The following is a 14,238-nucleotide window of genomic DNA, read 5'->3' as shown; positions in this document are numbered from 1 at the left end:
ATCCATGAAAATTTATTTGGGTTCAAACAGTGTCATGTCAGAGGCTCCTGTAACACTACGCATTTAAGAACTGGTTCTCTCCATGGGATCTAAGTCCTCAAAGCAATCATCTGGTGATAGACCTCTTAATGTAAGGGGCTTTTTGGAGAGCATTGCCCTTCCTTTGGTTTGGATGTATCCATTTCCTTTCTAATTCAATAGTGATGACTTTTTAAAGGCAGGAAGTGGTTGTTTCTTCTAATAACAGAAAAAAGCCTTAGTCCTGGCCTAGAATCTTGTTCTGTTGGTTCTAAGGGAGTAGGAGTTCATGGTAGAGAAACACTGGGCAGGTTTTCTTCCTTGAAGCTCAGTTTTCCAGCTATAATTTTTGATGACGTTGGATTACAGCATTATAAGGCAATCCCTTGAAGTTGTCTGGAGTCCCCCAGAAGCCAACTTCTATGGAAATAGTAGTTATCACTACTGACATAAATAACAGCATATTTACAATATAAAATATGAAGTATTTATGCTTTTAGAACTGAGCAAACCCACTGTAACAAAGCGTGACATTCAGAATTTCTATGTTGTTAAATATTAAGATAATTCGAAATGACAAAATACACATTAACAATATGTTAATATTTCTCAGTGCAAGCTTGAACCTTCTGCTATAAGTGGAGGAATTCATGCACTGAGAATTAAGATGTTTCCATCTTTTTCTGAATTTTGATTAAATGTTGTTTCCTTTCTGGCTTTGATTCCCCTAGCACTTTTATGAAACAGGGAAGGTTAAATTCTTATAGTAAATGTCAAAAACTGAGACACAGAATAATCAACTCACATCACAAGAGCAAGAGGAGTCAGAGATAAGAAAGTGCCAGATCTTCTTGGCCTAGCATGAAACTTAAGATTGTGATTTTACAAAATCATGGAGCCAAATGGTAAAAATATCTTACTATTTCAATGGCTATTGCAGGGTTTCAAGTGCAGTATGTTCCAACTTTATGGTAAAGCGGTGAGCTTCATTCTGCAATGTGTTTACTGTGTGCTCAATGTGTTCGTGTCTGGTCCTAAGTGACTTTATCACACGCAGAGTTCATGTAGCTACCACTGCAATCACTCGCTGTTCTTAAAACACAAAGTCGTTTCATTTCATTAAAAAGCAACATTTAGATTAGCTTTCAATTGACCAAGACTGAAGATGAAACTATTTGGGGGTTCTTCAAATGACCACAAGGGCATGATTGGGATCTAACATTTTTAGAAGATTTACAATAAGCATACATAAAAAATAAATGAGGTTTAGGAAGGAACTATAAGCAGAGTCCATAATGTCCTCAGACACTATGATTGCTTTTGGGTGAGAAATGAAACCTTACATTCTCTGGGGGAATAATAAGATTCCTTTGAGAAAATGAGATTGTCTTTGGAAAGTTGCATTATTTAAAAAGCTATCCTACTTAAAAACTTATGAAAATGATAGAAGAGAATATTAAAACACTTGAGGTGAAAACACCTCAAGGCAAATTGGTTAGAAGACTGACAGAGAGAGATGGCTAAAATTTGGACAATTTTTAAAAACAGATTCGAAGTTTAATTTTAGAATAAGAGTTAGGCATAATCGATTAATATCTTTAGGTAAGGAATAAACTATTGGTTGTAGATTGTAAGACAACATACTAATTTTATTTTAGTTCCATGTACATCACTGGCATTCAGTATATATTTTTGTAGTGGAACTACAATTATAGTAAATAAGAAAAAATCATTACATGGCAAATTATATTGAGATAACCTAGTCTTTTTACAGAATAATAATGTAAAAAATTTGAGAAAATGAAAACTCATTTGTATAATCATAATCAAAACTTACTAGTTTTGATTGAAACATAATTTGAAACCATAAAACAAAATGCCATCCCTCAACTACACGCTTATCCTAGCTTCAGAGAAAGAACTGGATTGGGATATTTCCACATGGATATTAAAAATGAATACTTTGGGAAGCAAAAGGAGAGCTATTTTGGGCTGATGCTGTAAGCAGCCAACCCCATGAAAGGTATAATAGTTATTGTTAAGCAATGAATATTTTGCATAACTGTTAGTGGTCTTAAAAGTAACAATTCCAAGTACAGGTTAAGATTTCATCTCACTCTCACTTTACTACATTTCAGGTAATAGTACAGTTTGGATTTTTACTAAGCCTTTCTCTCAAAATCTGGTAGACAAGGCATACCATACAATGTCATGCCATATATTGTTTGACAAACATTGGAGATCTTTATGGAAGAAGTGGTGCAGTGCTCCCTTTACCCTTTGCAGTCTGGTGGTCACCTGGGAGAGCGGCAGGAGGGTGGGCATCTGGACAAGGAGCAGCAGCCCAGGCCCTGATGTGCCTGTGGTACATGGGAGCTAGTGTGGGCAGTGGGGAGGTAGGTACCTTGGCGGTGGGTGATCTTCACATTCCCAACTACTTAGGTCCCTGTGAAATGACAATTATCTTTCTTTGAAAAATGGTCACCCAGGGAGTCAGTACAGTGGGGGAAACTGTACGCAAATTGAAAAGGCAAGGTTAATATGGAATACTAAGATGAAAAGGGCAAGTATGTGGTTCTTATAGAAACGATGTTTCCAGTGTTCCCAGAGAGAATGCACAAGGTGTCATCCTGGAAACCTGGGGGTACAGTCCTGGGATATAGGCTGAGGGTTTAGTGCGCCATCTATCAGACCCTAAAGGTTTGATAGATTAAGATTAAATAACTTCCTTTAAGGGAGGAAAATATTTCAAATATTTTCCAGCTTTAACCTGATGATCTCCTGGGTACCAATGCATTCATTACTAGTGCCTTCAGCTTGTTATTTTCTGTTTTTTTTTTTTTTTTTTTTTTTTTTAAGAGAGGGATTGTTAAAAACCTGCTAAAAAATCAAGCAACTTTGCTCTGGCATTCTCATCAGTTTAAATATGAGCCAGAGCTAGAGATTCCAACACACCATCATTGGAAAACAGAAAAATTTAATCCTCGGTTCTATTTTATAATGTTCATTTTCAAATAATCTATTTCTTTGAACTGATAAACTGTAGACCAGTGTTTCTCCAATGCCAGTTCATATATGTTTATATACCTGGGAGTGTTACTGTGTAGATAGAGGCGGATGAACAAAACATCACCGTAAGGTTGTCATCGTACCTTTCATGAGAAGAATGGACAACCTTGTATTACACTTTCACACCCATTTTAAGATTGTTTTTGTTTTTAATGTTGCACTGTCTTTTCGATTTTGAAATGATGGCTACAGTACAGTGTAGTCACTATATTTGGTTTTCCTCCTCTTTCTCTTCCTCCACACCTCTCCGCCTCATCCTCACTTGGGAAAATAATCAGCAACAAATTTTAGAGAGAATCTTTGTCAATGGGGCAACGCCCCAGAGTTTTGAATCAATAATTGCTTCCCATTCTTCACTCCCTCCTTTCCTTTCTGCTTTTTAATTTTAATATTGCAACCCTAAGAGCTCCGGTAAATTCTTTATGATGTACTAGGCGCTGCACTAAGCATTTTCTTTTTGGCATTGTGTTACTTAATACTTAAACTATCCTATGAGGTAAGTACTACTCCCCCATTTTACAAATGAGGACACTGGATTCCAGAGAGGACAGGTAACTAGCTCAGGGCCAGGCGAGTGGCAGGGCTGGCGTGCAAATTCAGGTCAGCTGGACTCCAGCGCGTCAGCTTCCACACTGACTGATACTTAATTTGCCTTAATATTAACTAATCAGGCTTCTTCATACATTCCTTTAGATAAACTTAAATACTCCTGTTTATACTCTCATTATTTAAGCACCCTTACTGGCTATCTTATATCTCACTTTCGGTCTGCCTCCATTTAACATACAGCACAATAAGCAGATGCAAGGATTTGGCAGCTGGTGGGTTTCACGTTTTAGTTTAAACTTTAACCTGTGGAGCAAAAGATTTCATTATAAGGATCCTTTGCTGTGGATTAAAACAAAGGGGGGTATTTCCTCATGTTCTTTCCTCAGGGCAGGCCTGGAATAAAAGTAGTCAAGGCTTATAATCACCATATTCTAAATAAACACAGCCAACTCTTCATTCAGACTAAGAATTTTTGTTTTCCTAGTGGGCTGTGCATTGTGGAACACGCACATTTTAGGAATGAATCAGAATCTCAGGCATTTTGTGATAACGATCACCGAGCATGGCCACTGAACAAACGTGGGGCCAGGCTGGTGGTTTGAAGATCAAGAGCTTCTGTTCCCAAGTCAGACCCAGGCTGGGTCCTGGCTGAGTCACTGGCCATCTTTTGTGACTTCACCTCTTTGAGTTGAAGTTTTCTCAACTAGAAAGATGGAGCCAATAATTGTTCTTAACTCCAGAGTTACTGCAAACGAAGACTGAGTGAGTTGCTATGGTTAGGGCCCCATAAACATTCTGATTTTATTATCATTTTGCTGTTGCATTGTTGTTACACCCCTGCATGGCCCCCCATAACATGGTACATAAATTTCAGTTTCCTACCACACATCACTGTCTATAGGCAAAGTGCTGAAAAAAAGCTGATTTGAAAAAAATCATTAGATAGGATGGCACAAAATTAAATGACTTAATCTAGCCACCTGGGAAAATGAAAATTAGTGTTTGTTTGTTCTAGAATTACTCATACAACTAAGGAATGCTTGGGATTCCCTAAATGATATTATAAGATATCATTATAACAACTTATGCAGAAAAAGAAATCTGTGCATCGCATGTCAAGTAGAGACAAGCATTCAATTATTGGCTTTTCTTAAAAACTACTAAATAACAGCATAAAGAGAGAGGTGATTGGAAGCACTGGGAGCTCTTTTTTTCTCTCAAAAGGAGTCAACAGTTGAGCAGTTCACGTAACCCTGAATATTTGTCACTTTGAATTCTGCTGCTAAGCAGGCTTTAGGTGCAGCAAAGAGCAACACTGCACAAAAGCACAGATGGTATCAACATGCTTACATCACAAATATAGGTGTGCGCCTCCTGCCCTTGTGAAATATGTTTCAGCCCGGGCTTGTTCAAGCACACAGGCTGGTTTTACAACATCTGTGTGTGTGTGTGTGTGTGTGTGTGTGTGTGTTCAAATGGTTCAATATGTCTAATTTAAAATTGTTCAAAATAAGACTGAAATATTAAAAGCATATTTTATTTATCCATCTACCAATCAAAAATGGGATTCTACTCATCTGTACAAAGGAATTAAGTTTAACCCTGAAGTGCAAATGCTTTTCTGTGTAGGTCTTTGTTTTGGTTTTACTTTTCTTTTAACTTGGCTTACCTGTGAAGATTTGGCAAGCTTCTGCGTATATTCCTTCTCAATCTGCTTCAGCCTGCTGTTGGCCTGAAAAACACACGAACACGAACACACGGTGACCTGTGAGCTTGGTATCTCTTCCACATGCCGATCACCGGGCAGCTGGGACGGCTGCCAGCTGGACCGCCCTTCTGGGGCAGCCAGAAAACCACAGGGCTTGTCTTTGATCTAACGCCAACTATTCATCACTTAAAAAGCAAAAAGCAAAAGCAAAAAAAAAAAAAAAAAAAGATCTCTCCTGCCAATTATTAGACAAACACAGACTTCTGTGGAGAAAGAGAGAAAGAAGGAGAGACAGAAATAGACACAGCAAATGAGTGAAGGTTCAGAAGATAAAGTGAGGGAGAGAGAGAAGAAACAAAGGAAAAGGGAGAAGAGGGAAGAGGGGATTGGAGGAGGAGGAAAAGAAGAGGCGAATTTAATACCCTTTTCCTTAAAGATAAAAGAAACAGACGCCCCTGGACAGAGGCAGATGTGGGGTTTTCAGCCTCTCTGAGCAGAGCTGAGCCCCGCTCTGACTAACACACAGAACTATGTTTTGAAATGACAAATATATCTAGATCCTTTTTTCTATGTCCTGGAACTAGGATGGTCTTCCCAGAATAAGTCTACATTACTTAGAACTCGATTATCTCCTTTGTCACTGGAGTTCCGATCCTTTGTACGTGACCTGCTTTCCTGCTCTCTGGAAGCCTTGGGGATCCTCACTTTATCCTTAGTGTCCGGAAATGTCACAGCGACAGGCCCTCGACTGCACTCCCCCCCCCCCCCCCCCCCCGCCTGGCCCCCTCCAGCCATTGTACAGGCGCTAAGAAGGCCCTTTTCATCTGAGCTCATGTCCTTCATTTCTGGAAAAACTTTGAATCATTACTCTCATAACTTCCTTTTTTTTTTAAAAAAATTTTTCTCCACCCTCCTCTCCCCCTCAGGGTCATCATTTCTTTTTATTGTTTATGTTTTCCTTTTTGGGGGGATATTTTCCATTGTAGGGATTTTTCAGCTTTAAATTAAAAAACTTAAAAATTAAAAAAATTCTGCCGTAATAGTTGTGATTTCCAAGTTTTTCCTTGTTATTTGAATAGCATCATCATGGCTCTTTTTCAGATGTAGAAACCAATGCACAGAGAGGTGAAGTAACTTGCCCAGCATCACACAGCTAGGACACCATGCAGCCAGGGGTCCAGCCCCCACACCATGCAGCCAGGGGTCAGTAAGAATGCTTTAGGAGCAGCTGAAGCATACTTACTGAGCAGAGCTGAGCTCTGCCTAACACGCCAGCTAAAGCATGTTCTTTAGAGTTTATTCCACAATCTCTTTGTATCCTCGATCCATTGAGTACACTGGGTAGTTTTGTTTTTTCTCCAGAGTAGAGAAGGCATGTGACTATTGCTTTTTTTTTTTCCCCTAGTAAGTGATCAGATTCTATTTTAGGTCTATAATTAACAAAGCAAATCTTCATCATTGAATTAACGCCACTCTGGATCTCTCGAGGCTCTATTTATATTAATTTATATTGAGTGTCCATTATCCTAATTTTAGTTATAGTTTTTAATGCTTCCGCCCTTTAATACTAGAATTTAAAGGGATTTACCCACTTTGTTACAGTGATGCAGTATTCTGGATTTGTCTATACATTTACCAAAGTGATTCCTACTTTTTCATGCTATCATCTTACTGTTTAATCCATCATGATGGACTAGAGTCTGGTATAAGCCCTCATACTCTATTCCAGCTCTATATTTAAAAAGCCACTCTCCATTACAGAATTAAGCCCACTCTGAACCTCTTGAGGTTTATTTGTCTTGGTTTACATTCTGCCAACATATTTTTGTTAATGACAAAATGCTTGATAAAATATTTGTTGCTTATTTAATAAACACTTAGAGAGCTTTTACCTTGAGCAAGGCACTGTTTTAAGTGCTTTATAAATATTTACCCACTCAAAAAATATAAAAATTAATTATAGTGTCATAAACATTAAGTTACTTTTCCCTAAAAATGTGACTCAGAGATGCCGGTGAGTGCAGGGTAGCCTGAGTCTCAGCTGAGTCATCAGCCATGCCAGTCAGCCTCCGGACCCCACAAACCTTAATAAGTGCTTTATCACTAACCAATTTGACTATCCATTTTAGATAAGTGGGGTTAGAACAGTGAGGAAAACAGAAACTCCTCTCTACCTTTATGGAGTCTTTATCCTTCATAGTAAGCAAAATAACTTATAAAAAGATGCTATTTTAGACACAGTGCAAGTGCTTTAAAGATAAAGCAGGAGAAATAAGTGATGAAGGTGGTGGGGCACAGTTTATAATCCAAAGAGTATGGAACTAAGGGAAAGACCTGTAGGAGGCGAGGCACCACCTGGAACCCCAAGGAAGGATCACTCCAGGTACAGGAAGAGCCAGCCCAAAGTCCTGAGGCAGAGGCCTGCACCAGATGTTTGGGCACTGGGAGGTGGTTGGGAAGGTGGCCAGTGAGGCTGGATCAGCAAGCAATGTCTTCCGTAAGCCAGATGAGGTCTGGGCAAGAATGTCTGAGAATGTCCGAGAGCCAGATCTTGCATGATGTTAAAAAGGCCACTGGAATTTGGAATTTGACTTTTAATATGAGTGAAATGGAGAATCACTGAGGAGTTGGCAGTACAAGGATGATGTCATTTAAGTGTTCATAAGATCACTCTAGTTCTTGTATGTGGAAAGAATCCATTCGAGAAGCCAGCTGGGATGCCATCACAGATAATCCAGGGTGGTAAGCAAGGAGGTGGTGAGAAGGAGCCAGATACTGAGAAAGGTCTAAAAACAGAACCAACTGAATGTGCTGCATGACAAAAAGATGAATCAAGGATTGCTCCAAGATGTTTGGCCCCAAGCAACTATATAGTACTATGGAGTTGTTATCACTTTATATCAGAAAAGCTGGGTGGGCAGAACAGGTTTTGGAGGGAAGAAAAGATCAGTTTTGGACACGTTAAGCTCAGAGACACCCACTGGACATCTGGTGTGGAGGTGAATGTTTGGCTATTCAAGTCAAGTTCAGGGGAGAGGTCTAGGTTAGAAGTGCAAATTCAATGACCTCCAGTATATAGCAGCATAAAGAACCATGCTACTGGATGAGATCTCAAGGTACTGAGCGTATGCAAAAAGTAATCTAAGAGGGCCTCTCTGGTGGCGCAGGTGGTTGAGCGCTGCACTGTGAGGCTGTCCGTGGCCTGTGCAGCATGGGTTCGATCCCAGCTGGCCAGTGAGGGTCCCACATGGCAGGGCAGACCTCTCCTGTCTCGCCTGCTGCTCCCCTCAGCAGTGTGTTACATCAGTCTGCCTGTTCTGTTTCCCACTCTGTCTCCAGTGAATCCTCTCACCCTCCTGTGCATCTGGCCTGTGCCCCAGCACTTGTATAAATAAAAAATAAATCTTAAAAAAAAAAGTAATCTAAGACCTCTGCGCCCTGGGCCTATAAATGTTAAAAGGTTAAGAGAGAGGGAGGAAAGTGAACAAAAGCAATGGCCAGAAAGAGAAAAAATCAGGATATGATGGATTCCTAAAGCCAAATGAAGAAATGTTTCAAGGATTCATTAATTGTGTCAAAGGCTACAGAGATGTCACCTAAACAGCACTAAGAAATGACCAGATGACTTAAGTCATGTGGATGACTTTGGTAATATGGATAAAAGCAATTTTTGTATAGTGGCAAGGAAGGAAGTTGTATTAGAGGGAGCTCAAGTGAGAAGAGGAACTGGGGAAGATCCAATTTATTCATAGTTTTATTATAAAGGAAAGAAGGGAAATGGGCTAGAAGTTGCAGGGAAGTAGGTTTAGAAGGGTTAATTTGTTTTGTTTTGTATGGGGACAACTAACAATATGAATGTAGACTGAGGAAAAGGATCAGGGAAAGCAGATAATGCTAGAGATGAGCTGGGGAGATGTCATTAAGTAAAGGAGAGGATGGGAACTAGAACACAAGGGAAGGTGGTGGCCTCTGCTACAGAGCAGGCAAATCATCCCATAAGTATGGGGATCATCGTATGGCATGTCCTTCTCCATAATATAGGAACAAAGAGTCATTGGTTAAACATGATGATAGTAGAAGAGATTGTTAGGAGATTTGAGGAGTGAGGGTGGGGAACGAGTAGTCTAGGAAAGTGGGGAAGGGAATGCAGCCCTATTAGGGCTGCTTGAAATTAATGATTTGAATTTAAAGTGAGACCAGTTAGTAAAACATGAACACCTCCGGAACTTGCTCGCAGCTAAGAGATTCTCTACTAACAGAATCAATACTTTGGAGAATAATGAGAGTAATTGAAGAAATAAAGTTAATTTATTAACCTTCAAGGGCTTTACTATTTATTTGAACCTAAATCCTGCCTGGATTTCTTGGACTCTTAAATCTAAAAAGCTCTGGTGTAGCATGGTTGAAAATTTATAGCTAATTTATCATGCAAACTGTTCCTAAAACACTTCTTTGTATAATTTATCTTTGGGATGGTTCTGGCTGTACATTTCATTTCCATACATAAAATTAAGGTTAGTTATGTTAATTCAAGTCTGATTTTTATAGCTATCATTACTATACAGGAAAACAATTTTTAAAGCAATTATCTACCGTATGCCATAAACAGAATAATAGGTGAGAGGAAAATGATAATTTTGAAGTATGTGAAGTTGTTTGTTTTGTTGTTGTTGTTGTTGTTTGGTTCTTCCTCACTGCTCCCACTTAGGCTGGTCATGACCTTCACCCTCACCAAGCACTCAGCTCTGCTCTGCTTTTGTGGGGTCTCTTCCTCAAGCCATTCTTTCCATGTTATAGGGCCCAAGGTGTTGGTCCCCTCATTCTATGCAAGTCCTGTCAAATGATGGTCTTAACACCCTATCAGATAGGAACAAACCAATTTTACAAATGTGAAAATTAATCACCTTAATACGTCATCTACACAGGGTTTTTGCATGATGTCTTCATTTTTAAAATTCCTTCATTATTTTATTTCCAATACCTATCATTACTGGGCAGAATTCAGGCATTCACGATTGCCAGCAAGGTAATTTGGGAAAAGAAAGTTAGAAGACTCCTAGAATGCTTATTCTCATAGTAAACCTATATCTTATAAATTTCTTTAAAATATAATAACATAAGCTCTGAAAAATATTTGTTTTAGAATTACAAAATAAGGATGTTTCCAAGATGCTTGAACAAAGTATAAAGTTCAGATTATTATTCTGTATTTTCTACTTAAAAGCTTTGTAGGTATCGACTTAAAGTTTCTTCAAAAACTGCAAATATAGTTATGACCCAGTGATTCTAGATGCAAATATCAATGAGTACTATCCTAACAACAAAAAAATCAGAAATTCATAATGATTATATATAATTTTAAATATTTACAAAACTTGAAAATCTCTATACTTCATCTCAAAATAAAGGTGTAAATTTGTAAAGCATTAAAAAAATTCATAATGGAGTAATTTGGGACCGCACTTCATTTGCCACACTAAACAGCAAGGAAATTAAACTAAATATAGGAAAAACTGCTTTGGGATGTTAGGAAACAAGAAGCAAAGGATTATGATCCTGTTAAGAGAAATGAAAATGATGAAAAAATAATTTCAGTTTTTCTGAGTTGCTGCCTAGGCGTTTTGCAGGATACCAACCCTACGTATACTCAAGGTGTGGACATTCAGATGGTTAGATGAGCTAGGATGCCAGTCATAAGTTTCCACTTTCCTCAGGGTACCTTTTAAAATAATGATGTAGATGTTAAATGTGAGCCAAAAAAACCACTTAAAGCCCAAGAAAAATTAGTGACATAGACCTCAACACAGGGGAGGGAATACAAGGGGAGCATAGCATATGTTAGGTTGAGGTGACAAAGACTGGATTTTAGGAGGGTTGAAGCAGCTGGGATTTGTGAAGGCAGAGCTCTAGACAGGGGGAGCTAAGCAAAGAAGAGTTCCAGACATCCACATGGATTCTCCTTGAGTTGGCTGATGATAATTAGCTGTAGTGTTAAGTTCTAATAAGGCCAAGCAAAAAGTGACTGGTGAGCTTTAAGATAAACAATTCCCAAAGCTCATGCAAAGCTAAGAGATTTTTGAATCCTGATCAGTCAGAATGGTGAGTCTTCATGGAACTAAAGGTCACATGTTAGTCATGGAGCTACACTAGTTTCAACAATAAAGTTACTTTTAAGTTTTGTCTAACAAACTAAAAAAAGCCCAAAGATCCAAATGGATCAGATTGGTCATCCAGAAGTAACTTAACTGTTTCCTAAACAAAGCCTGATATTTTTATTGAAAGTTAAGAAAATTGGGGCCTTCCTGGTGGTGCAAGGGTTAAAGTTTCAGCACTATCAAGCTATTGCCAGCCACTGCAGCATGAGTTCAAACCCCAACCAGGGAGCTACCCACATGGTACAGCAGACCTCTCCTGTCTTGCCTGCTGCTCCTCTCAACAGTGGATTTCAGCAGATATGCCTGTTCTGTTCCCCTTCTGTCTCTGGTGAATCCTCTCAAGCCCTGCACCTCTTTTTCAAAAAGTCAAGAAAATCTAGCATTTAACAGCATAAATTTTACAATGTGAAGTAGCCAAAAAAAGATAATCATACATGAGAAGATCCATAAGAAAAATCAGTCAACAGAATTAGACCTAAAAATGACAGATGGTAGAATTTACTGACAAAGAAATTTTAAAAGCTAGCAAAAACATCTAATTGTATAAACAAAAGCATGAACATGATGAATTACATTAAATATAGTTAAAATTTTCTATCTAAATTTATCAGAGAAAAAAAGAAAAAGAGACATTTCATAATCTAATTCATGAAAATTATATACAATCCTCACACATATGAACTTAATTTCAAGAATTGTAGAATATACAGGCAAAGATGACAGAACTGAAAGAAGAAATAGGTAAATCCATGAATTATAATTGAGGAGTATTTAACACTTCTCTCAGGAATTGATAGAAAAGATAGAAAATTAATGAGGTTAAAGATGATCTGAAAAATGCTGTCAACCAACATGACCACTAATCAATGAAGACCGTATTCTGGACTATAGAACAAACTTTAATAAATTTTAAAAGGATAAAAATCATACCAAGTATGGTCTCTGACCATAATGAAATCAAATTAGAAACCTGTAACAGAACTGTATGTAATATGACTCAAATAAATTTGGAAAATAAAAAATATATAGCTAATTTCTTCAAATAAAAGAAGAAATCACAAAGGCAATTAAAATATTTTGAAGTTAATGAAAATGGAAGCCTAGCATTGGTGGAATGCAACTAAATCAGTGCTGAGAATTCATTTTTGGCTTTGAATTATTTTATTAGCAAAGGAGAAGGATCTAAAATAAATGATATAAGCTGCTCCTGAGGAACTGGAAAAATTTTATAGACAAAGTAACTAGAACAAAATAATAAATGAGTAGAAAGAAATAAAATAGAAAATAACAATAGAGAGAATCAATGAAACCAAAAGCTGGTTCTTTGAGATAAATAAAAGTAACCTCTAAACAGACTGATCAGAAACAACAGTGAGAAGACAAATTCCAGTATCAGGAAAGAGAGGGGACATTGCTTTCAGACCCTACAGACATTAATAGGGTTGGGAATAAGGAAATATTATAAACAACATATTGCCACATTTTTTTTTTTTTGTAATTTAGACAAGGTACTAAATCCCTTAAATGATATAAATTACCAAAAGTGACTCAAGAAGAAATGGAAAACTCAGAGTCCTATATCTCTATGTGCATTAAGCCCTCAAGCGTGAGCTGTGTACACACACACACACACACACACACACACACACACACCTATTTCAGACTTAAGTAGCTTCCTAGTGAATTCTATTATCAAAGGAAGAAATGATATCAGTTCCATATAAAACTTCTCCAGAAAATAGGCAGAAATTACATCATGATAACTGGTTAAAGGAGCCATGCTGCTCCACCAAAACATGGATTCTTTGTCTTGCTCCATCAGCAGCCTCCACTAGTTATTCTCACAAGGTTTTCCTTTCACATCATCCATATTTCTTCTACACTGGCTCATTTCCAGGCAATTATAAAAATAAAAAGGGTAGCTTTTCACACCCACACCCACACACACACACACACACACACACACACACACACACACACACTCCACTCTTGAAATCCTGCTACATCCCTATGACGGTTTCACAAACATTTACTTTGAGAACCTCCCTCAGAGTTCGGCATTATATGTTGACAGAGGTAAAGGATTTAATACAGGTGGGAAGGAGACAGATAAGTAAATCAAACATAGCATAAATGTCATGAAAGAGCTATGCAGAGGGCGTTATTATGGCAAAACTGGGAGAGACCTCCCATCAGAGAAGGCTTTTGTGTGTGAGGAGATGGGTATGAAAGGATAATGATGATGATGATGATGATGATGACAGCAACAACAAGTAATATTAATTTGCTCTTTCTCTACTGGCATATTGTCTAAGTACACTACACCTATTAATAGATCTAACCACCTCAAAGCCCTCAAGCATGAGTTGTGTGTATACACACACACACACGCCTCTATGTTCAAAACTCCATGAAGAAGGCAAAATTATTATCCTCCTTTATAGATAATAAAAGTGAGACACAAAAGGGTTAAAATCTTGCCCAAGGTCATCAGTTAGCAATGAATAGGAATGGATTAACTGAAAAATTCCAGGTGAGAAGTATCCACAGATGACCTTGAAGGAGTATAGCACCTCTAGGCCCTGTGCTGTCTCTTCTTCACATTCCTTCAATGGTCCCTTTCCATTCTTGGCCTCCACTCTTAACACACCTCAGGAAACAATCCTAGAGCAGTATGGCCATGGCCCATTCTTACAAAGGGTCTGAATTTGACCCCTATCGCCTCCACTCACATCAGTG

General features: G+C 38.2%; 1 protein-coding gene across 1 annotated transcript in view; it reads right to left on the bottom strand.

Moving 5' to 3' along the window:
- Positions 1–14,238, bottom strand: part of CEP112 (centrosomal protein 112) — a 358,230-nt gene that overhangs the window by 82,130 nt on the left and 261,862 nt on the right. Inside the window, 1 exon segment of the mRNA XM_037492830.2 lies at positions 5,306–5,368. Coding sequence (XP_037348727.1) covers positions 5,306–5,368 — 63 coding nt within the window.

Source organism: Talpa occidentalis, unplaced genomic scaffold, assembly GCF_014898055.3.
Source record: "Talpa occidentalis isolate TD23 unplaced genomic scaffold, MPIMG_talOcc4v2.1 talOcc4.7, whole genome shotgun sequence".
Classification (NCBI taxonomy): Eukaryota; Metazoa; Chordata; class Mammalia; order Eulipotyphla; family Talpidae; genus Talpa; species Talpa occidentalis.
Note: the sequence above shows the minus strand (reverse complement) of the source record. Positions and strands in the feature narration are given on the sequence as shown.